The following is a 25,459-nucleotide window of genomic DNA, read 5'->3' as shown; positions in this document are numbered from 1 at the left end:
TGGGAGGGAGGAAAAGCAAGAGAAAATGAGAAAGGGGCTAACAATGTTCAATAAGAAATGTACTCATTACCTTACTAACATAACTGTAACTCCTCTGTACATTACTGCCTTTACAATTAAAAATAAAATAAAGAAAAGAAATGGGAAAAAATTAGAACTTAACAGCAACAGATATCACAGAAGATACTCAAACTCATGGAAACTAAATAAAACACTGCTCAATGATCAAAGAGGTAAGAGGGGGAATTTGGGATCAGCAGCAAGGATAGTTCTAAGCATTAGCTATGTGTGCCAACACCAAAAAAAAAAAAAAAGAACTTAAGCTTACATCTTAATGATACCTCAAGCTCTTAGAAGAACAAAAACAAGCCAACCCCTTGGAAAGGATGGGCTGAGTTGATCCCACAAAGAGAAGACAAAACCCTGGAGTTCCCATCTCTAGGCAGCTAAAGGACATGTGTGTGTATGTGTATGTGTGTGTGTGGGGGGGTGTGACTATAGGCCATAGGTCCTGGGGATTCCAAGTGCTGTAAGAATAGTTTACTTACTACCTGGGAGGCAGCTGAAAGGTCCTGAGAGAATTTGAGAAGGGAAATTAAAAAAGAGATGAGACAGCAGGAATAAAAAGACTTCAATGAGCCAAAGAAAGGAATCGCAGGCTCTGAGCACTGGATAAGATCCAGAGAGTTGCTACTTAGTGAAGAGCCTCAGGTAGCAGCTCTAATGATGTCTGCTTTGTGCTGGATTATTGAGACACAAAGCCCATAAGAAATAAGCTTGAGCAGCTAGAGCTTGAAGCCATAGCCTCTGGTTTTCTGGGCCTGGGGCTGTAAGATACTGACAAATCTAGAGCTATAGGCTTCTGACATATAGAGGTAAATATCTGGACTTTGGAAACTTAGAGACATAAGCTTCATGGCCTAGAGCCCTCAGCATATAAGTCTGTAGCATAAAGACTTCCGATGCTACTCTTCCCTCGTTCTCAATTTCCATGCAAATTCAACAAAAGAACACTCCAAAGGTTCTGGAAATTCACCCTGAAAATTCTAGAAATGCACCCTGCCTGTGGCATTGATAATAAGAATAAGAGATGTGTAGAGAAACACTGGCAGTATGTGAACATTGAGACTGCAACAGTGGGCCTAGTAAAGGATCTAAACTTTGAAAATGTTCTTTACTACTCCAAAGTGAGATAGATGATGTGTTTATCAGAAAGGTCTTTTGAAGAAATTTCCTATGGAAAATATTGCTTATAATCTTATGTACTCTGTAGGCTAAGATCTGAGAATGAGGTTCAGGGACCAGCCAGACTAAATAGACAAATCTATGAGATTCTAATCTACAATTAATCAGAACAAAAGGAAACAAACAAAAAAACATGAAGTGGAAGTATTCTTCGAGGGAAAACACAGAGACCCTGATTTCAATCCCCAGTACTGGCACACTAACAAAATATATATTGATTTTTTTTCAAACAAGATTAGCTAATTTTATCTTTCTATTAGACTCTCTCCCTATTTATAAAGCTGTGGGAGTCTTCATTACAGACAATCCTTAAAGCCCTTTTAACAAAGGCAGAGCTTCTGAGTAAATTAAAACAGAAAATTTACACATCTGTAACTTGCCTGTCCACAGCAAAATTGTTTTTTTGTTTATTTTATTTTATTTTTTATTGTGAAAATACTGTACAGAGGGGTTACAATTACATGGGCAAGATAATGAGTACATTTCTTATCAAGCATTGTAGCCTCCTCCTTTGTTTCCCCTTCCCATCCCTTCCCATCCTCCCCCTACCCCCCCCAATCCTCCCTGCTACTCCCTCCGGGCCCCCCCCCACCCTGCACCAAAGTTGTAAAGTTCATTTTTCGACATAATAACTTGTACATCTCATTGTTGCAATGGGTCCACCTGTATCCCTATTTAAACGATTTGTTTTTCCCCTTCCCCTCCACAAATTATACCGACATCAAATACAGTGAAAGCAGGGGTTATACTATGGGGGAGGGACATACAAAGCAACAAAGAAATAATCTTATAAATGTGTTAGAAACAATCGCATGAAAGAAAAAAAAACATTTGAATACATAACTTATGGTTCATTTCCCTAAAATCAAATTAACTGACCTTTTCTGCTTGACTCAGACTATACTAGATTTTGCAAATAAGGGAAACCATGGGACCTATGTTTCTTTGGGCCTGGCTTACTTCACTTAATATAATTTTTTGCCAAGCCTTTCCATTTCCTAACAAATGGGGCAATGTCATTCTTTCTGATGGAGGCATAGAATTCCATTGTGTATATATACCACATTTTCTTGATCCATTCATCTACTGAGGGGCATCTGGGTTGGTTCCATATCTTAGCTATAGTAAATAGTACTGAAATAAACATAGTCGTGCTGGTAGCTTTAGTGTGGTCTTGTTTGTAAACATTTGGGTAAATGCCCAAAAGTGGGATTGTCCACAGCAACATTGTGATACCTTGGAGGACACACGTTCCCACCTTTCACTCATTCATTCATTGATAATTAGTGTAAGAGCTTTGGTTTCTCACTGACATCAATTCTGAAGCTGGTTTCAAGGGATACTGGATGATTTTAATCTGGTAAAATATACTCTGGTAATTGTCTGGAATCCATTGGCCACTTGACAGCTATACAACACAATTAGTAACACACTGTGCTCCTAAAAGTACATAGGACCATAGATGGAATCCAACAGCATTCTGTCCATTCATCATTTGCAAAGAGATCTAAAAGCATTTGGCAAAAGGAGATTTGAGCCATCTTTTCCCTTCAACCAAATTTTTCCTTTCTGTGTTCTAGAATAAAGCATGGAAAACTAGGTTAGTAGTGATTGGTGTTTGCAAGAAAAAGGTGTGTGTGTGTGTGTGTGTGTGTGTGTGTGTGTGTGTGTGTGTGTGTGTGTGTGTGTGTGTGTGTGCGTGTGTGTGTTCAGATACTTGTTCCTTTAAATAAAATAAAAGAAGTAAGCCTGTTAGTGACTGGATAGGCACTACAAAACCAGCAACTAGATTCCCTATGAAACACCCTGTATGAATTAGAGAAGTAGATACATGTCTTACTTGGAAAAAGCAGGGCACAAATGGAATGGATTTGAGAGATAGGATCCTTCTCAAGGTAAAAGGAAGGAAAATAGACCAGAGATTCTTTAGGACCATCTTCAGTGTTTCATGGTTCTGTAGTTCTTACAAACACAAGAAGCAACTACTCATCAACTACCTTTATTCTTTTTTTTTCTTTTTTTTTGTGCTGGTACGAGGGCTTGAACACTGGGACCCCTGAGCTCTTTTGTTCAAGGCTCACACTTTACCACTTGAGCCATAGTTCTACTTCTGGCTTTTTGTGGTTAACTGGAGAGAAGATTCTCGGACTTTTTCTGCCTGGACTGGCTTCAAAGTGTGAGCCTCATATCTCAGACTCCTGAGTTGCTAGGATTATCCATGACTCCATGAAGAAAGAGCAGGCTTATTGACTGTTCATTGTCAAAAAAAGTCCATAGTCCTTCAACTCAGATGTTTCCTCCTTGACATAGTTCAATGCATGTGTTAATGTAGCTTGGGCCTTTTCAGATGTTCCAACAAGAACTGAGGTAGGGGAATCTCTACAAATGTGAGGTTTCACACTGCCTGCTTTGGTTAAATAAAGGTCTGTTTATGGGGCCCAAGATCCTCATGTCCTCCTCTAGTAGCCAACAACCCTCAGCAAACTCGTATACGACACTGTATGTAACGGGGAAATGTTAGATCTTCCACTGTCTTGGCAATATTCTCCCTTATAAAGTTTGGTATATGAGCAAACATCCTTGTCCTTCAGATGTCTGTGAAAAGCTTTCAAAAGGCTGTGTGGGATTTGAAGATAAGTTCTGAACCAAAAGGTTAAAGAGGAAAATTGGGTTGCGTTGAATAAGCATGCATTTCTAATACAGTCTTAGAGAAATAAACTGCAAAACTCAACAAATAATAAAAATAGAACTATGTCCTAGGGAGAAACAGATACTGAACTACTGGCAAAGTAAGGATAGCAGAAAGCAGTCTCAGAACATTCTACTTGAAACAATGAAACTGATAATTAACTTACATATGGTAGTTTGCTGTTTACAAAGCATTTCTACACACAATATTTTACTTGAGTCTTGCAGCAATCTTTGATATATTCTTCATTGTTTTCTTAATTACATGGTGAAGAAAATTAAAGTTGAAAAAGATTATGTAACTTGCTAAAGGCCAAAACTATTATGTTAAGAAAGTACACAGTAAAGTTGGGCTTGAGTAAATTAAATGCCTTCCCTCTTTCCTCCCCTACCCCTAAGTAATTAACATTTGGGAATAATTTCTCAATGTAATTTGCTGGACATTATTTGTTTAATATTATGAGATTTGATTTCTTTTTTATTTGCTTCATTTACTCTCTATGAACCTATCTCTGTACTCTGTAGAAGAATAAAAGCTTTATACTTGACTTACTTTAACCATGATCTTCCCTTTTCCTTTCCATAAGTTAGATTCTATAAAAGTAGTTTATGTATAATTTCCTGGCCACCTTCCTTTTCCATATATCCCACTGTACAGTCTACTTTGTAAATCCCTATCAAAATTTCCTTGATATTCTAAATTTTGAAAGTTCTTCGCCCAATTTGATTAATAACTGTGGTGAATAATTTTCTTTAAATTGTAGAATTCACTCATTTCTATCTTCCTTCTTATCTGGTTATTATTTACCAGGTGTTTCCTGGAGTATATCATTTTCCAAAGGTCTGCTAATTGTAATGTTCTCTCTGTTGCCTTTATACTTTCTCAATGTGCTTAGAGAAGGTGATCCATTTATGTCCACAATTTTATAACCACTCACAACACAAAGGCATACCCATTTTGCATCTTTCATCCAAATTTTAAGTCAGAGTTCCTAGCCTGATCTCTGTAAGGTCCTCTGTGTTCAACTGTACTACATCAAAACACTAGTTTCTTTTAAAATTTGTTCATTTTCCTTCTTACCTTTAATAATTTGCATTGTTTTGTCCTACAACAAGAAACAGCTTATTTTTCTTTCCTATTTTTTATCCAATTAATGATTGCATTTGTTTCATTTCCCTGATGATGTTCTCTCTAATCTGTGCTTACCTATCTGTTACAATACGTATATTCAGCAACTTTGCACCTGTAAAATATCTTTGCTATTTAGTTTTAGTTTCTCTTTATGTCAAAGTTATAATCTATTTAATTTCTTCTGAAATTTGAGCATTCTAACATCCCTTTAGCATCTTTAATATCTCCCAATACTAGTAGACAATCTTTCACTAACACCCTTCATGGATCCACTTTTACAACTGTTACTAAATTCTTTATCCTTATATTTCATTTTTATATGTATTCTCATACCAATTGCCCACATGCATGATATATATTTAATTGCATATGTATTCAACATGTACTTCAAGTTATTCCCTAATGTATAATATTCTTTCATGTCTGTGTACATATTCTAACAACTGCTTCTCTCCCTCTTATGCAATATTTTTAACTAGAATTAAAATCCTGTTACCATCTCAAATCTAATCATGTGAAGCAGCATTAAAAGCTTTTCAAGCTTTTCCAGAGTCTCTCTCTCTCTCTCTCTCTCTCTCTCTCTCTCTCTCTCTCTCTCTCTCTCTCTCTCTCTCACACACACACACACACACACACACACACACAGATAAGGATCTATCTGTCTGTCTATTTATCTATCTGTCTATTAGGATATCGATGTGTTTTCTGTGATACCTTTGGCATAGGCATTTTTCCTGAGTTTTTTATACTCAAGGCTAGCACCCTACTACTTGAGTCACAGTTCTACTTCCAGCTTTTTAGTAGTTTATTGGGGATAATTGTCTCATGGACTTTCCTGCCTGGCTGCCTTCTAACCTCAGTCCTCAGATCGCACCCAATCAAGTAGCTAGGATTTCAGATGTGCACCACCAGTGCCTAGCTGGATATCAATTTCTTTACTTTGTCATTGTTTGCAACCATATTTGTCTCTGTACAAACTAAAGTCTTGGAAAGTATCAAACTGTCCATCTCTATGCCAAAAGAGCCTAGTACAGTGCCTAAAAGGTACTAAGAATTCTTTGCTTAATAAATGATGAAGGTGGAAAACTAAGTTGCTCTAGCCTGTATACTCACTTGCCTTTATTTCTACTTTAGCGTGGTAGTATTTCCTGTACAAAAAGTGTTAGATGAAAACTAAGGAAATTGCTGCTGAATAATATTTTTTTAACTAACTAAACTTGATTTAAGGAAGAAGTACACAAGATACATAAGCCTTAAGGATAACTTTCATTTATAACTCATTGCAGTTATTAATCAAAACTGGAATAATTATTTATAGTTATGTCCTTGTTTTATATATGAAGAAATAGAGGTTCAAGGAGATTATTATGATGTGCCAAACGTCCTAAAGTAAACAATAAGCTATTTTTTACTCTTGTGATACTGGTCACCAAATATTTCAATTCTCCCCCTGGACAGATGGAAGGAATTCACTTCTTCACAGGCTAGAAGTTATACCTGGTCATACCATTTACTTAGAACAAAGAAATCTGTCACTATCAGAAAGTCCGAGTCAGCTTTTTCTTCTTTTTCTTCTCTGCCATAGCAACTGGCCAATTCTAAAGAAGATGGTTGTTCCTTTGTGACTGGGACTTGAAAATAATGTGAGATTAAGTTATTTGCAAGAAAAATTCTCTTTTGTTAAACTGCCCAGATTTTGTAGACATTTAAGTCATAGGGTAATGTGACTCAACTTGACCAATGCCCACATAAATCATAACTTCAATATTAAAGTTTGAAAACAAATATAAATAAAAAGTTTTTGTCAGGTCAAAAAAGTTAAAAGAAATAGATGTTGAAAACTCATCAAAGATTTATGGAATGAACAAAGAAGCCGAGCAATAGGAAACCCATTTTTAAGCAGTTCAACCATTAAAAGAAGGAAGGAAGGAAGGGAGGGAGGGAGGGAGAAAGGAAGGAAGGAAGGAAGGAAGGAAGGAAGGAAGGAAGGAAGGAAGGAAGGAAGGAAGGAAGGAAGAAACAGAAAGGAAGAAAGGAACAAAAAGGAGGGAAGGAACTAGAAATAGAATTAAGCAATGGAGATTATGCAGACAAAATATATCCCAGAAATACAATCTGGGGCAAAGGCAGGAGAGGTTGATAACTAATTAACATCAATGTGAATCAGAAATGTCTTATCTAAAATAAGGTTACAAATTCAAATATTAGACCAAATATGAGGATGAAACCAAGCCAATTTAAAGAAAAGTCAAGGTAATTCATCTCAATCAATTGCATAATTGAAAAGGCATAAGTCAGAGAGGAAAAAAATCCTCTGGAATTGAAGTACCTCTCCTAGACTATCTGGGTCCTAATCAAAACAAGGATGTATTAGCTTCAGATCTCTTTACATACATTTTCACATTTAATCATTAACCTCAGTGTGATTCTGTAAGGGAATTAAGCCACATAGCACCATACCAGGAGTCAAACCCAGTTTGATCTAATGCCAAATTATGTGTTCTCAGACACTAGGCTAAATAGCCCTCTCCCATTTATTCTTTTGTCTTGTGCAAAGAGAGTAATTATCAATAAGTGGTTTTGCCTCCCAAAATAGAGCCAATCTAACACTGAGCATAGGACAGAAGTAAAAGCTAATCTCAGCAGGATGAATTACCAGAAGGGTTAGATTTTGATCTAAATTTGCTTAACAATGTATTTAACTCACACATGGGAGGAATTCAAGTTTCTCTTCCTCTTATCTCTTCACCCCATCTTGTGTGAGCCAAGTACAAAACATATTTCAAAGATACATTAGTTCCTCCTTTAAAAGGGAGCTTAACAAGAGGAGTAAAACTCATAATGAAAAAAGACTGAACCATAGCTTTATTTCCAATTGTGTTATGACAATTTATTTTCCCTCCAATGTATTATCCTTCCTTCCTTCCTTCCTTCCTTCCTTCCTTCCTTCCTTCCTTCTTTCTTTCTTCCTTTCTTTCTTCCTTCTCTTCCTCTTTCTTTCTCTCTTTTACTCTTTCTCTTTCTCTCTTCTTCTCTTTCTTCTTTCTGTTTTTGGCTACATTGGAGACCTTCCATATTCTAGGAAAGCACTCTACTTCTCAGCTAAAACACAAGAGTCTCCAAATATGCAAAAACAAAGAAATGCTGAGAGATTAATTTTTTTAATGGTTATTGGTGGTCCACATTCATATTGGCAACCTGAGCAAAGAGGACATTAGAAGAAAGTCAAAAGACGAGGTAAGGGTGAAACATGATGAAATGAGAAAGTACATTACATTCATAAAATAGCAAATATTGAACTACTTAAAGATAATAATTCAACACACACACACACACACACACACACACACACACACACACACACACACACACACAAACTCGTACCAAGTAAATACTTCTTCCTACAAGAGAATGAAGGGGAGTGGAGATAATGAAAACCTGCTTCTAAAATTCAACCAGTCTCAAGAAGTACATATGTTAAAATTACCTAATAGAAAATAATGAAACCCAGACAACATCTGGCAAAACTGTACACCGTAGTACACAGCCAGTGAGGAATTAGGAAGGACTTGCATATTAGGAGGATGAAATGCGTGCAGTAACAGCTTTAGGTGTCTTTTCCCACCAGACTTGCAAGACTTCCATTAACTATTGAAGAAGGTTCAGTTTCACTGTACTTCATGATTCCTACTTTATTCTTTGAGTTTGGACAAATGAGTGGTTTTTTTTCCCAGACTCTAAGAAGAGAAGGAATGAGTGTGAGAAGTATAGTAAATCCTGCTTCTACATGAAGCAGAGCATCACTGACCCCCGTGTAACAGGAAGCAGCTGGCACAGAGACATGGTCCCAGATCCCAAGAATAGGGAAGGTAGAATTGACAGTGGAGGTTTTAGCAGGCAGGTGGGAAGGACTACTTTGGTGGTCTTTCCTGCTAATCTTGATCTGTCCTGTATAGATGTGTGAAGCCTGAACAAAATATATCAATTTTAGGTTTGGAGTCCATTTTGTCCGGGAAATGTGTCAGCAACTCTCCTTGATCCCCTTGAGCCCAAATTCCAGGAACAATCCACTAATCAGCAGATAACAGGAAAAAAATCAAGTTCCAGATGTTCCTGCAAGTTAAAGACCACTTGGTTGCAGTTCAGACGATCTGCGTTAGCCAATCATTTTGAAGAGCATCAACTTCATGAACCAGCCAATCCCCAGTACCTGGTATGTTCCCGCCACTGGTTACGCTAATCATCTTTTAGAATTATTTTATGATTTTCCCGCGGTGGGATATGATTTGTTAAGTGTTGCGATGACGCATAGAAGTCTCTAAAAACCCTGTAAATACCCTGCTAGAGGAAGGGTCTGGGCTCTCAACTCTGACCGGCTACATCGGTGACAGTGGTGTGCTTGCATCGGAATCGGCTCCTTGGTAGTCTTTGGGGATCTTTATCTGGACACAAGAGATCCATCCTTGGCACTGCATGGTTCTAATAACTTTCAGAAAATTAATTTATGTGAAAAAGAAAATGCAGGTACTGGCCCCAAGAGACCAATATCTCTATCCATTTAAAGGAGGAGGGGATGACACCCTGAAAATAGATACCAACCAACAGGAGGAAATCTCCTGCCTATTGTCTTATTACTGTAACCACCATGAAAGTACTTCATACTCCCTGAGCCTTCTAAGATGACATGAGACAAAGGGGTCTCCTCCATTTCCCACAGGGATGGCCTCAAATGAAACTATTTCCTTCCATCAACTTCTGTCTCCCAAGCTTTAGACAAAGCTCCAAGAACTGTGACCATCAGATTCCAGTAACTTTAGGACTTGGGTCTTAATGGGCAGCTGTGCTTCTTTTCATTGTTTTGCATGCAGAAATGCTCTAGAAAACGACTATTGTCTAATGGAGATATTGGCTTTGTAATGCTGGATTCCAGCTCATGTTGGAATTAGCGGTCTGTTTATTGGCATATCAAGTGCTTCATAAGAAGCATAAACAAATTATTGCTGTGTCGACATTTGTTGTTATTTTCCATAGTATATATCTGTGCCAGAAACAACTTCCAGAAACATAAAGCCCTCAGAAAGGATAATTTATCTTTTTCTCAGGATTATTATAAGGTTTAAATACCATGTGGCTTACAGTAGAGCTCACGAAGGTGCTATGTATAATGGTGAAGATTGTCTCATTAAATCCTACATAAAGTAGGATTGCATTTTTTTTTTCAGGAGAGAAAGGCTGTGATGACATAACTTGATGGCTAGTTTGAGTGGGTGGAGAAGTGTTTAAATTAATAAAGCCCAGCTCTGGGTGTAGCAGAGGATTAGCTAAGTGTGATAGACTCTGCAGAAAAGGAGAGCCTGCTAATCCTTCACACCTTACTTCCTGTCTGCTTTGCGCTGCCCTGCCCTCCTCACCGTGGTATATTCAAATCTCTGAAACAAATATATCTTTTGTTCTGCTTATATATTTTGTCACAGGAACAAAAATCTCATCAAAATTCTAAAGATTTCATGATAAAGTAGAACATGGCTGAGATTCTATGCCAACAAATATTAGTGAGCAAAGCTGCTATGCTTTCTACAGTCATGATAAATGCCTCTCTCCAGTAGAAAAGATTGTATACTGTCTCTCAATATTCGTTACGTTGGTTCTCAGTTCACCATAATTTTGTTTTTATCTACATTGCCAGTTGCTGTAAACAGTATGAAATTTGTGAAGATTTGGCAATTTTCCCACCATAATAACCCAGTATTATTTTTTCAAAAACAATGTATATGCTATCTACTACACTTTATGTGCCGCAAACAAAAAGCTAATCTAATGTGACAATAGGTGGGCTGCTAATGAATCACTTGGGAATATCATGTACATTTTGCATAGAAGATATAGTTACTCATGCACAAAACTCAGGAATTTCTTAACCCTTTGCTGCTGGTCAGGAAATCACAGCAGGAAGCTGGGACAGGCCAATAATGTGATAAGCTCAATTCTCCACACAGCAGGAGCGAGAGCTTTCTATCTTATGACAACAGTTCGGATGACTTTATATAAAAAGTGGAGGAGAAAATTATACTCCCCTCCCACATATCAAGGAAATGCTTTCCCATGGAGTGACTCAGCCTGAAACCCTAAACAGGAGCCTGGTCACAGCATGCTCTAGGCAGGCGCAGCAGGCTCCACATTAGCTGCCTTCCATATTTGTGGGGACAACACAGAACTGAGGCTGCCAAGAACAACAGAAGCTTCTACCTTGTGAGCAGGATCTAGTCTCCTAGCAGGAAAAAAGACACCCACTCGTCAAGCTCCAAAATGTGACACTTTTCTACTTGAGCCACCAGCAATATGTTCAAACAGACAAGAATGCACACTCGTTCTATCTCTATCAAAGTCATGATTATCAACAGTTTTAGTACTAACAATTTACCAAGTAGTCTTTCTATGTCACATATAACAGTACATTCAAAATAATACTTATATCACTGGACATATGTATTACTTTTATCTACTTTGCTTAAATGGCAACTCCTTTGTGCAACTACGTAAAATTTTTTTAAAAGTTTAAAAAATAGATATATTTTAAAATAGACACATTTTATTTTAAAAATGAAATATTAAGTTTCTCAGACTCAGATATGATAGTTGCCTAACCAGAAATATTGAGCCAGTGTTGCCCTATGTGTCCCCAACTTATTTTAAGAAGCCTAGAAGTCAGGAGAATGGTCAAGGTTATACATTACAGAATGTGATGAGAATCCACAATCTGATGAATAATCAAGGAAATGATATTGATGGTATTCTGTAGGTTAAATACTATGATTTGGTTTTGCTAGAGTATGGGATTCCACAAGCTCATTTACTCTACCTAAAAAAGTTATAGCTCTTTTACCACTCAGTGTGTTTACTTGTGTGTAATTTATAGGCACTTTGTAGTTACAACAAATGAGGGAAACCCTGCAAGCTATGATTCTATGGTTCTAGTTTAACTCATGTACTATATTTTCTTCAGATCTTTCAGTTTCCTTATGAATGGCACAATATCATTCTGTCTGATGGAAGAGTAGAATTCCATTTTATGTTTCTCTATCAATCTATCTATCTATCTATCTATCTATCTATCTATCTATCTATCTATCTATCTATCTGTCTGTCTGTCTGTCTGTCTATCTTTCTACCTATCTATCACATTTTCCTGATCCATGTCTACTGAGGGGCATTTAGGTTAATCATTTGGCTATGGTAAACAATTCTGCAATGAACACAATTGCTCTGGTAGCTTTAGTGTGGCTTTGTTTGTGGTCATTTGAATAAATGTCCCGGAGTGGAATTTCTGAGTCATAGGTAAGCTCTATGTTTAGTCATTTGAGAAGCCTCCATACTGCTTTCCAGAATGGTAGAACAAGTTCACATTCCCACCAATGTGTACTTGGACATGTTAAATTATGCAGGACTCTAGACATTCACACAGTGAGACCAAAGGAGGATATTCATATGCTATGGGCATATGATGATGTAAATGATGTATATATAAATTAACTCCAAGAACTAGAAACAAAGGTTTTATGTTATTTTGCCTCTTGTTTATTTTTTTCTCCTTTGCTGTTGGTTTTTATTTCTATACTTTTTGTCTTAATTTTAAGTTTATCTGTTTAAGTTTATCTGTTAGGGAGAATAAAAGGGAGCATAGAAATGGTAGGACAAAGGGTGAACAAATACATCAGTGATACTCACTAAATAATATGTTGAAAATGAACAATACAACTTGTGGGGGAAGGGCTTATGAAGGAAAAACTTGGAGGAAAGGAAAAAAAGAAGTTTCACTGTTCAAAAGAAATGTACTCATTATCTGACTTATGTAACTGTAACCCTCTGTGTTTCCATAAGAATAAATTTATTTAAAAGCCATAGCTCAATTCCATCCCTCAAATATACCTTTAAAATACTTATTTTATAAATAACATAGATAATGTCATGTGTGAGCTGTTAAATTAATAATTTTAAATTTTACTAAGTTTTTGATAGATATAAACATTGGTTATTAAAAGCTACCAAACACACACATGCACCAGTGGCTCATGCTTACAATCCTAGTTTCTCAGGAGACTGAGATCTGAAGACTATAGTTCAAAGCCAGCCCAAGCAGGCAATTCTGTGAGACTCTTACCTCCAGTTAAGCACCAAAAATCCAGAAGCAGAGCAGTGGGTCAATTGGTAGAGCACTAGCCTTGAGCAAAAAAGCTCAGAGACATTGCCCAGGCCCTGAGTTCAAACCACAGAATCGGCAGATACATACACAAAATATGTAAAACACATAAAATCAGAAAAGTCAATCTAATAAACCTTTTTTTGTAAAATAGTGTGGGAAAAGACTCAATTTGCCAACACAGTATTATAATATGAAAAAATTGATGTTTAAATATCTCTGACACATACCAGTATTGAACATCAGGGAGAAGATACCCTTCATAAACTTCAGATAATAAGTATGCCTTCAGGTATCTTTTCAAAATGGCAATTTATTATTATTGTGATACTCTGTTTACTAGTTACTCAGTAAATTTAAACTTGTTGGAAAAGAAATATATATACATATAACTATATATAACAAATCATAAAATTAGAACTGTATTTTTATTTATAGTTTGTAATTTGCTTATAAATTCCATTTTGGAACTATATCTTATTCATAATTTGCAATTTGCTCATAAATTCCATTGAAGTTTTGCATCAATGGCATCACTGTCTGCTACGAAATTACTAAACATCAATTAAACTTATTGTCAATACATTGCAATTTTTGCTTTTTTTTTTTTTTTTTTTAGTGCCAGTTCTGGGGCTTGAACTCAGGGCCTAGATGTTATCCCTGATTCCCTGATAGAGCTTTTTTTTTTTTTTTTAACAAAAGATTAGTGTTATACCATTTAATTGGAGATGAGAGTCTCAGACTTTCCTGCCCTGCCTGGCTCTGAATTATGATCCTCAATTTTGCAAGGAGCTAGGATTATAGGCATGAGACATTCTGAACACCTGTGGTAATTTTTATTGCCACTTGTTTTGGGCATTATCGCAAATTGATTCCAGCATTATTATGTTATAGAACTTACCCTAGGATTAGGATGATTTAACTTTGAATTTAGACTTTGTGTTGATGATGAAAAAAGAAGCACACTCAGTTGAAGACCTACTTGAAATTTTTATTTGTTTACAGGCTAATAACATATGTGGTTTAATTCTTTGAGAGCTACAGAGTTGTGGCTAGCTATAATTCTGGTCTGACACAGAATTACAAAGTGAATGACTGACACTCTGAATTATATTGTCTTATTAAGCCATGCTGTTCAGTAGGATATGTAGGCATATTAGATGTATTCTCAATATATCGTATTTTTAACCAACAAAGGGTTATAAAAACAGTTTGGGCCCCTATGTTCTTAAGCTACTAAAATACAAGCTGTAGCTTATAGTATGTCTAATATTTTATAGTAAATGACTCTCAGCATACTACTTCAAATGAAATTTCTCCATGTGAGCAATGCTATCTATCAATGACAGGTTTACTATTAGAGCAATAATTTGCCTCTTTATGCTTTCATAAACCTTTCTCCCAAACTCTACACAACAGATTTTAGTAATCAAGCCAAGTTTAATATAACACAAACCAAAATCAGAGTTGCCTTTACTTGAAGAATTATATCACTACAATGTCATAATCTTCATCAAAGTCAAATCTGAGATATTAGTCTGAAGTCTCTCTTCTTTTTTCTTTACTTTTTTTCCTTGTTCTCATCTTTCATTCTCTCTCTTTGTGCTTTATTATTTCCCAAGACCTTATCTCATAGTTTCAATAACACAATACTCTAACCTCTACTATTGTAATAATTCATAATTTTAGCCTATTCTAAAAGTCATCTGACTTCCTGGAATCTAACTATTTTCCAGTATCATTGCTAAATTTGTATCTTAAATGTTCCTCCAAAGGAACATGTATGAAAGGTTTGGACCCTAGCTTGATTCTATTGGGAAATGAGAGAAACTTTGAAAGGAGAGGTCTTTAGGAGAGGTCCTCTGGTCTTTGGGGCATTTTTTGAATGGTCAATGAGACCCCTGCCCTTTCCTCTTTTTATTCTCTTCCTAGTACTGAAGTGAATACCTTTATTTTTCCATAGCTTTACTCTGATGGAAGGTGCCACCTCATGTGCTGTCTGAAAGCAATGGGGCCAAGTGGCCATAGGCTGAAATGTCAAAGCATTCCACTTCACAAGTTCATTATCTCAGAACATTACTCATTTGGCACCACCACTTACAGCCCTACAGTGATTCCTCACGGTCTGAGTTTAGCATTGCATGTTCTGATTCATCCCATATTTATAACCTTAACTATACTTATTTAAGTTATGATGTAGCTAAGTGTGACTCACCTCTTTCTCAAATATTCCCTTTCAATACTATCATTTTCTTTGTCATTTTGTGTACATTATAGATTTCAAGATACATTTCAAATCCCACTTTTTCCTTGAAGACTTCTTTTCTCATCTTCATTTGACGGTGAACAACCTACAGAACCTTATACTTTTTTGCCTAGACACTTGTTTATCTACTATTTTCTAGCCTTCTTGCCATTGTAAATTCCTTGAAAGTTCAAACTTGTTAATATTTTACATCTTGTGCAGCACCATAAAGAATCTTACCTAACGTAGATGCCCACATTTATCCACTTACTGTAGGCATACTGAAGTAGCAAAAAATAGATGAAAATAAGAGTCATAGGTATTTTTATGAGCCAATTAAGAAAATATCAGCTATATGATTGCAAGCAAGAAGCACAGATACAGCTATTCTGGGCTAAATTTGTCTTACATGATAAAAGGATGCAAAAAGGGATGGATAAAAGGATAGATTTCAGTATCCCTAAATAGTTTTAGTATGTTTATTATAGTTTGACTTCAAAAATTTCTGACATAGTAGTAGTTGTAATTTTACAATTATTCACAAGGAACAAGAACTTCTAAACTTAGAAGGGACTTCCTAAACTTAGAGTATCTCAGGTAATTTAGTTTAGGAATTTTTGTTGTAATGCCAGCATTTGGGATGTTGAGGCAAGAAGCTCATGAGTTTGGAGTCAACTTGGGTTAGAGATTACCCTATCTAAAAAAAAAATGACTTTAAAGGGTGTCTTTCATAATATGGAGTATTACTAGTATTTCCTGAATCAGTATGTAAACCATCAATGTGTTATTATTTACTATCTTCATATTGATTCTTTTATATTCCAAACCAACTTCTGTGTTTAACTTTTATCTCCAGTTTTCCTTCACATTCGTTAGTTTATTCCTGATGTTCACCATCAGTTCATTCCTACATGCCATACCTCCTTTCCATGAGTATCACCAACTATTTCATTTTTTGTCTCTTTCCTTATTATGTGCTATTGGTTCATTTTCTTCTACTGCATTTCTTGTAATTTTATCCCCTTAGTCATCATAGTATTATAGGTTCTTATTGTAGTCTCTATAGATTACTGTATTTATTATCTAAGCCTCATAAGCCTTTTGTGTATTTCCTATTGCTCAGTTGCCACCTTTTGCTCTTCAATACATGACTTAGCTGTGATTCATATTTATAGCCGAGAAGCATTTTGGGGAGAGGGGAAGATGATCTTAAAGTATGCCTGGTAAAATAATTTCTTAGCAAAGAAAATCTTGCTTCACATGCATAGTGAAACATTCTAAATATTTTACCATTCCGATGATTACCATGTACTATAATTTGTATTAATTCACTAACCAAGACAGCATATGGCCCTCATTTTTTTTCTTTCGACAGCTCTAGTTTGAAGTTAAACACAATTATAAAGACAGAATTCCACAGTAGATTTACTTCTACTTCCAGTCCTTCCTGAAATGATAGGTTAACAAGTACGAGAAACAAAAAAAAGAAAAAAGTGACTTTCTCTTTCTACCCGATATCTATGAGTCATGTTATATTTAATAATGCATAATATAGGCTTTTATTTTCTGTGTATAAGTTCTTTTTTCCTCCATTTCAATAAGTTCCATTTTGCTAGTCTATAAGATTTTTTTCCTTATTCTTATTAGAGATAGAGTGTTTTCCAAGCTTAAATTTTTTTCATCTAGTATTCTAGTTTCTTGTCTTTTAGGATTTGATGTTTGATTTAATTGATCTTTTTCTCTTTTCCATGCCATAAAATTACTCTTAAGCTGAAATCCTCGTAAACACAAAAACCTGATGGCACCTGTCTCCGTTATGAATAAGATCTGTAATATGTCCTAGTAAGTGATACTTTGCTTAATACAAAGCCAAGTAAAATCATATTACCAGCAATAGTACTTACACTCAGCATATTTCTGAAGTTGGGAAAATTCAGAGGGGCTGAGGTGAGCCCATTTTTCCTGGTTCGTCATGGTGGAGATGAGAAGTTTGCTTACATCTCAGGTGAGAGATTCTTCATTCAGGGCAGAACTCTATGCTTCAAAGATTCCACATTGCATGTTTAATGATAAAACATTGCAGGCTTTCAAAATATGAACTCTGTCCACATGAAACTTCTGTAGATGTTTGTAGTTTCAATAATGTATTAAGCACTGTAGAAAGAAAAGCATGATGTTCAAAAGACTAGCATTCTTTCACAGGGAAAAAAACTCAAGATTAAATGTTATAAAGAATTTTGGATTTTTGACATTTTAACTACAAGTTGTAATACCACATCATGCTGTAATTAAGAGTACAAAATGTGCAGACCATTTTTACAAAGTCTAGCTTTACAAAAGTAAATTAATATCTAAGGATTTAAAGTCTACTTTCCAATAACTAAAATGAACACTTTTATCAGTCTGGACCCATCAATTCTTAAATATTTAAACATTACATAATAAATCAAGAACTAGCTTATCAATGGAATCTAAACAAGCATTTTAACTTCCTGAACAATTTGTCAGTTTACTAGACTTACATAACTGTGTTTGAATGGTGCATAATGAACATACTTTCATCATACGGTTCTATAATTTTCTGTGGCAATTAAATAAAGAGAATGAGTTCAGATTTTAATATGCTTTAATTCCAGTAAGTTTGCCAAATTAAATAAATTCCAAATATCTGAAGAATTAACACTGATAGTTTCATCATTTAAATTGGAGTCACACTTTATAAAATAAATTCACAAGTTCTCATGGATTTATATTCCCTGGCAAATCTGTGAAGCTCAAAAGCAAAACCCATTAGGGTTACACCTGTTATCAGTGACAGTAATCAACCAGACTGACACTATAATCTTTATAGAAAATGCAGTACTTAGAAAGATTTGCTTAGTTTATAGAATTATTTAGCCTTTAGAATGGTGTCATTGAAAATTTTACTTATACACGTATCATTAGCTAAGCATTATTCCAACAAAGGTCAATAAGTCTTTGGCCTTTTTACTGTTCTTCAATATTACAAAGTTCTCACTGTCCTATCTTGGTCTTTCTTGGAGTTTGGGAAAAACAAAGAAAAAAACCCCAACAACAACAGTGACAGCAAGTGCTGGCTTGTTTTTGTTTTCATTTGTTTGATTTTGTTGTCATACTTTCTATTTCATTTGTTTGTAATGGCTTAAATCAGCTTTATGAGGTGATAGTTTGTTATTTAATTTCAAAAAAGAAAGAAGAAAGAAAGATAAGAAAAGAGAAGAGAAGAGAAAAGAGAAGAATAAAAAAAGGAAAAGAAAAGAAAAGTACTCCTGAGATTAACTGCGTATCATGCTATAAAGGAAATGAAGCCTACTGTGGAAAAACCCAGTTTCCTCCTGCTGATTTCATCCTTCAAACTGATTTCATCCTAACTCTTTGCTTCTCTACAGTTGCATGCACTTTGGGTATAAAAACAATGTGTTCTGTCCTCCTCTATCCAAAGGGAGATGGATGATTCAGTCACATTTGGCACATTACATGCTGTCTCCTGGGGCTTTAAATGTTGAGTGGATTGATTCGAGGACAGGGTGAAAACAGTTGTGCCTAAATCATTACAGAAATAATTGGATACCTGTCCGTTTCTGAGCCTGATTCTCCAGCTATCTTGTCATTTCCAGAAGCTAGCAATGGCCTTTTAATAAAGAATAAAATGTATTTTATATATATGTATATATGTATATATATATATATACATGTCTCTATATAATGTATGCATATATCTTAAGATAGACCATTGTGCTACACACAAATATATAATTACTGTGTTTATCAAAAAATTACATATTTTAAAAAATTATAGACTAATTAGACTCAAATCAGTCTTCTATTGCCTATAACCTCCAAATCTTAACTGATAATAATTGTGGATCATTTATTCATTTAAAAATGTATAGTCCTGGGATGGGAAGGGGAAACAAAGGAGGAGGTTACAATGCTTGATAAGAAATGTACTCATTATCTTGCCCATGTAATTATAACCCCTCTGTATAGTATTTTCACAATAAAAAAAATAAAAATTAAATGTATAGTCCTTTCTGTGCTAATACACACACACACACACACACACACACACACACACACACACACACACACACACACACACACACACCACACGCACACACACACACACACACAATTCTTGGAGATCCAGAAACAAATCAAAAGGGCAAAAGATAAAATAATGGTAAATTCAACATGTTGGCTCCAAGAGAGCTTCCAGGATGATGAATGACACTCTCCTTCAGCTCAACTCTAAAATATATGCTAATTCACCTTTCAATAAGTAAGTAAATAGTATATTAAAATCTGGTGGTTGTGGTAAAGATTGCTAGAAGTCCATTCAAAATCTGTTCTCCTCTGCATCTATGGTAATAAACCCAATTTTTACTAAGTAAATATATGTCCATCTAAATAACTATAGTCCCAGGTCTTCAGCATGAACAAGTTTTTAATAAGATATAAGACAATGTTAATTGAAACATATAGGAAAATTCTATTAGAATAAATAGCCGAGAAGTACTCTTTTATCCGTATTTTATCTAACAGCTTCAAACTTGAAATTTCAACATGCTAGTTGTAACATTGCTGAGATAGGTCTTAGAATCTAGAATCTAGATCTTAGAATGCCTTAGCATAATAGAGCTCAATAAACTAGACAAAGGAAGGCAAACAACTAACCCTGGAACAAATTTGGGCCAGTTCCTGTTTCCATAAATAAAGTTTTATGCGTAAAAAAACAAATTCACTAGAAAAACTAGCAAAGGGCCAGTTTTTGAAGGGATTTTATTGTTAGTAAGCATATTTGGGCTTTATCGTATAGGAAGTAAGAAAAAATGAAATGTGCAAGAATTCTGATAACTCTTTGCATTTTACAAAAGGTAGTTTCAGTGTCTTCATTCTCTCTCCTTTTCCTCTTAATTTGCCCCTTGGGGTATCTCATGTTCTTTTTTTTTTTTTTTTTTTTTTTTTACCAAATCTCCATTTTATTCTCATGTTCTTATCATGGCCATTTCCTAAATCTTCCTAATACCTTTGGATGTTGGTAAACTAAAGTGATTATAGTAGCCTTTCTTACAAACTACCACCAAGTTAATTAAGAATTCATAAGAACTCCATCAGGTCTCAACAACACACATGTTGCCTATAATTTTAGTGTGAGGAGACAACAATATGCATGATAAGTATTTGGTGGTAAAATATAATATTAAGGAAAAGCATGATGGAGAGACATCGTACATGAGTGCTCAGTTTCACACTAATTGATCAAGTGAGGCCTTACTAACTAGTTAGTATATTTATAAAGATCTAAAGAAATCAGTGTATCATTCTTTTCAAATTTAAGTTTTTATGTTTAATTGGGTAAGAAAACAGGCAGGGAATCTTTTCTTTGAACTATTTTATACCAACATATCTCAAGCATGTTGCTTGTATAAATATCAAATCCAAAGACTCAGCTATGTTTCATTCCCCCAGAAGGTACTGAAAATAACAGCACTTTCTAACAGTCTCCACCTCTTCCTAAATGGGGAAAAAGAACATGACAGTATTCAATTGGGAATCCCCACGGTGTAGTTTCAAATTTCCTGTTCCTGCAGAAGGCTTTTTGGGCACAAAATGTGAGTGTCAGGAGGAGTCCATTTTGCTGGGCTTTTGGGAAGCAGTCTAATTCTGGCTTTCTCATCTAGTTCACAGATGTGCCACTTTGCTTGGTTGGTGGTAAGAAATAATTACATTGGAGGAGTTGGAGAGGCTCTTTGGCTCATTGTACCTGAGCTAAAACATTTTCTCCATAATTAAGTAAAGAACCAATTTCTTTATGAAGAATTTGGTAGATAGCATCTACATATTGCATCTAATAGGTTGAGTGCAGTATTTTTTAGAAACATAAAGTATAGGCTGTCAAATAAGTTTTAGAAATAAGAAAGTCATGACTTCAATCATTGAATAAGGGTTGGTAAGAATTAAGTCACACAAAATAATATACATACAAAAATTTAAGGTTTCAAATAACAGACATATTGACTGCTGTTCAAGGATCATAAACTTCATATTGTAAAGTAAGCAGTAGAAAAATAGCCCAGGCATGAGAAAAGATGGTAGTACAAATAGCATGGAGTTGATAAACAAAAGTAAGATTAAGTTATATAGAATATGAATTCCATAGATTGACATAATTATCTATTTTAAATTTGAGACTCAAATGCATGCTTTGAACTGTGCCAGATGCTGCAAATGTATCAGTTATGAAAAGTTAGCATGGTAACTGAACTCCTCATCTTGTGTAAGGTGAAATCTAATGTAAATTAGATAAACCAGTGACCAAAATCTATGACAATATGAAAATCAATAAAATTCTACAAAAAGATAAAATAGGATTTTCTGATTTAGTCTAGGACATACATAGAGCAACCTGTAGAAGAAGTATTATTTGAGTGTTCAGAGTTCACTAACAGCTATATACAAGTTAGGTCCAAAACATTCTAAGAGGAAGCCTGGAAGAGAGGGAAAAAAACCAGAAATGTTGGAAGATTTCTAAAAATGATAAATGTAATTGTGCCCTTGCAAGAGCAGGAAACAAGAGAAATGATAATGGCTCCATGGTGGAGATTGTTAGAGGTCATATTAAAGTTAGGACAATGTCTCATATGTGAATGTTAAGAGAGGTTGAGATCAGATACAAAGTCTCACTGTGTCAACTTTACTATGTACATATTTCTGTGTTTGAATTTCTTCAAGAGTAAACTATGAAAAAAAATAGTAAGGTTGGTAAAATGGTTAAATGAGATAAAAATGTAAAGTGCCTGACACACAGAAGAATAGCATTTTGGCTCATCATTGGGCTCACCTCTAATCCTAGTTACTCTGGAGACTGAGATCTGAGGATGGGGTGGGGGTGGGGAAGCCAGAAGTGGAGATGTGGCTCAAGATGTGGTAGAGTGCTAGCCTTGAGCACAAAAGCTTAGGGAAAGCACCCAGGCCCTGAGTTCTGAATTCAAGCTCCAGCACCACTATAATTAATAATAACTGTTTACTTTTTGATGATAGTCTATGAATACATACATGGGTAGAGAAGAGACCACTACAAAGTAGAAAGATTGTCTGAGAAGATTTCCAATGCTAGATGAGAGTTCATGGCTTTAACTAGGGACATGGCAGTAGAGAGGAAGGTAAACACTGAAGTCAGGAATATCTTAACACAAGATTTGCTTACAACTAGATGATGTTGTATAAAACCCAAGGGGATCAAGTACTGTCTATAATTTTGCCTTGAGTATAGAAAACTAAAAGGTAAAATGTGACCAATTCTTCAATACTGGAATAGTCTCAGGTTTGACAAGAACTGAAAATTTAATATTCTGTTGTGAAAAATAACCCGACACCTATACCAGACATAGAAGCTAAAAGTTAAGAAAAAGAGATACAAGGAATGATATTACAGACTGTAGGGCAGGGATAATACTTGAAGGTGGGAGAAAGTTTGCTCAAAATGAAGCTGTGTCACTAAACTCTTAGAGTGTCTGCTATTCAACTGTGAAGACTGCAATCAGCTGACAGACTGTACTTTTTACTGCTTTCAGAAACCAGCTTAGCTTTGGAACCAAAGTCACACTAGTCAGATAGGTGTCAATGACAAAAGATGGTGGTAGCATGTGCCATTCCTGCTCAGTGGGGGTAAGCTCCTTTCATATCTATACATGTGCCAAAGCTCCCTGTGGGTTGGCTGGAGATTTCTCAGATCAGCATTGTACACTAAGTATTTCTAAACCCTTCTGCTTCATAAAGACTCTCTCTTCAAAGGTGTCAGATCTATAATCACCATCTGAAAACATTCCCCGACCTGGCTTGTTGGTTTTTTACCACCACCCACTCCTCACATTTTTTGGGGGGAGGGGTCAGGGGGGCTTGAACTCTGGGCCTGGGCACTGTCCCTCAGCTCTTCTGCTCAAGGCTAGCGCTCAACCTCTTTAACCAAAGCGCCACTTCCGATTTTCTGGTGGTTTATGGCAGATAAGAGTCTCACGGACTTTGCTGCCCAGGCTGGCTTTGAACCGTGATTATTGGATCTTAGCCTCCTGAGTAGCTAGGATTACAGACGTGAGCCACTGGCACCTGGCTCTTCTTATCTTTGATAGGAATAACTTCCTGCTAAGCTTTTAGCCCAATTCCATCCCAGTCTTTTCTGGCAAAAGATTTTTATACAAAACAGATGGTACAGTTAAACTGAGTAATTAAGGGTTTAATGGAAGAATTAGTTAGGAAGTACAGAGGGGGGTTAGGAGAGCTAACACTGGTTATATCATATTCTATACCAGCACTAGTTGGGGCATCTCCATCATGTACCTGAAGAAACAAGGACATTTCAACTAATAAACCAGCTATGTACACAGGGTTATATGGTAAGCATGCCTATGGTTTGAATGTTTGTCCTTAAACTCATGCTAAAATTTTATTCCATTGTAACAATAATATGAGATATAACCATTGAGAATTAATGCCATTATAAAACTGCTTCATTATATGGCAAGTTTTTTGTACAACTACTTAAAGATATTTTTTAAAGGAAAAATAAATCAAATTGAAACATCAAAATGTAATGCAGTAGCATTGTACTCCAATACAGATTAAATCCACACGTTTTTATATGATAAATGTTACCATTAACTTTCAAAGAAAAATTGTATATATGTACACATATATACATATATGTGTACATATATATACATACAGGCTGTGGTATAGGCAACTTAAGGATTTGTTATGTTTCTGTAATGAATACTTCATAATTTGAAGGGACTGTTTTATAAGTTGCATGAATTACTTATATTTCCAAGTTGAGATCTCATCAGTAAAGCTTAGTTAAATTAAAAAATAATAATAGTAAGTTAGGTGCCAGTGGCTCAAGCCTGTAATCCTAGTAATTCAGCAGTCTGAGATCTGAGGATCCTGGTTTGAAGTCAGCTTGGTCAGAACAAGTTTGAGAGATTCTTATCTTCAATTAACCATAAAAAGCCAAAAGCTATGGCTCAAATGGTAGAGCACTAGCCTTGAGCACAAAAGCTCAGGGACAGTACTTTCCTAGAATTTAAGCCACAGGACTGGTACACACACACACACACACACACACACACACACACACACACACACACACACACACACACACACACACACACACACACACACACACACACACACAGACTTATTTCCATTGTGCTAAAGTTATCAACCTGAATAAAGCTTTTTGCAGTTGATTTTTTAAAAATAATTTAAGAGGATAAATATATTTTGGGCACCAGGCACCAGAGACTCATGCTTGTAATTCACACTACTCCAGAAGCTGAGATCCTGAGAATCACAGTTCAAACAAAGCCATACTGATGAGAAAAGCCAGCAAGACTTTCTCCAAAATAACCAGCAATAAGAGAGATGAGGTCCTTTTTCAAGAGGTAGAGCGCCAGTGGAGGAAATGAGGCCGTGAGTTCAAACCTACTAATTAGTTAGAAAAAACTAACAAAATTAAATTAAAAGAGTAACTATGGCCCATTTAGCCTCTTTGACTTTCTGCCTTCTACTATTTGATAACACCGTCTGAGTGACTTCACTATATGCTGACACTTCTTTCACAGCTGTCTTAGACTCTAAGAAAAAAATTCTTACTCCTTAGAAATTACAGAGTTTCACCAATTCAGATGCTTAAAATGGACTGAGACAAGAGCGATTTCCTTGGGTAAAAAAGAAATATACCCCTCCCACTCAGTTGAAGTGTGGGTGGCTCAAGTGGTAGAGCACCTGCTCAACAAGCTCAAGGTCCTAGGTTCCAAAATCTCAGTAAGAATCAATCAATCAATCAATCAAAATAATGGAAGAATCTAATTGGCAACATGGTAGTTGCTGATAACTTTAACTATAGAAGTTTATTTGAAGTTGGGCAGAT

General features: G+C 35.7%; 1 protein-coding gene across 5 annotated transcripts in view; it reads right to left on the bottom strand.

Moving 5' to 3' along the window:
• The window catches only part of Dgkb (diacylglycerol kinase beta), a 617,161-nt gene that overhangs the window by 543,142 nt on the left and 48,560 nt on the right, over positions 1-25,459 (bottom strand). For all 5 annotated transcript variants that reach the window (XM_069996159.1, XM_069996161.1, XM_069996163.1 and 2 more), the window contains exon 2: positions 17,412-17,661. In XM_069996159.1, coding sequence (XP_069852260.1) covers positions 17,412-17,481 — 70 coding nt within the window. In that variant the 5' untranslated portion in view covers positions 17,482-17,661. The remainder of the gene's footprint in view (positions 1-17,411; positions 17,662-25,459) is intronic.

This window comes from Dipodomys merriami, unplaced genomic scaffold (assembly GCF_024711535.1).
Source record: "Dipodomys merriami isolate MVZ:Mamm:240054 unplaced genomic scaffold, mDipMer1.0.p SCAF_5, whole genome shotgun sequence".
Taxonomy (NCBI): domain Eukaryota; kingdom Metazoa; phylum Chordata; class Mammalia; order Rodentia; family Heteromyidae; genus Dipodomys; species Dipodomys merriami.
Note: the sequence above shows the minus strand (reverse complement) of the source record. Positions and strands in the feature narration are given on the sequence as shown.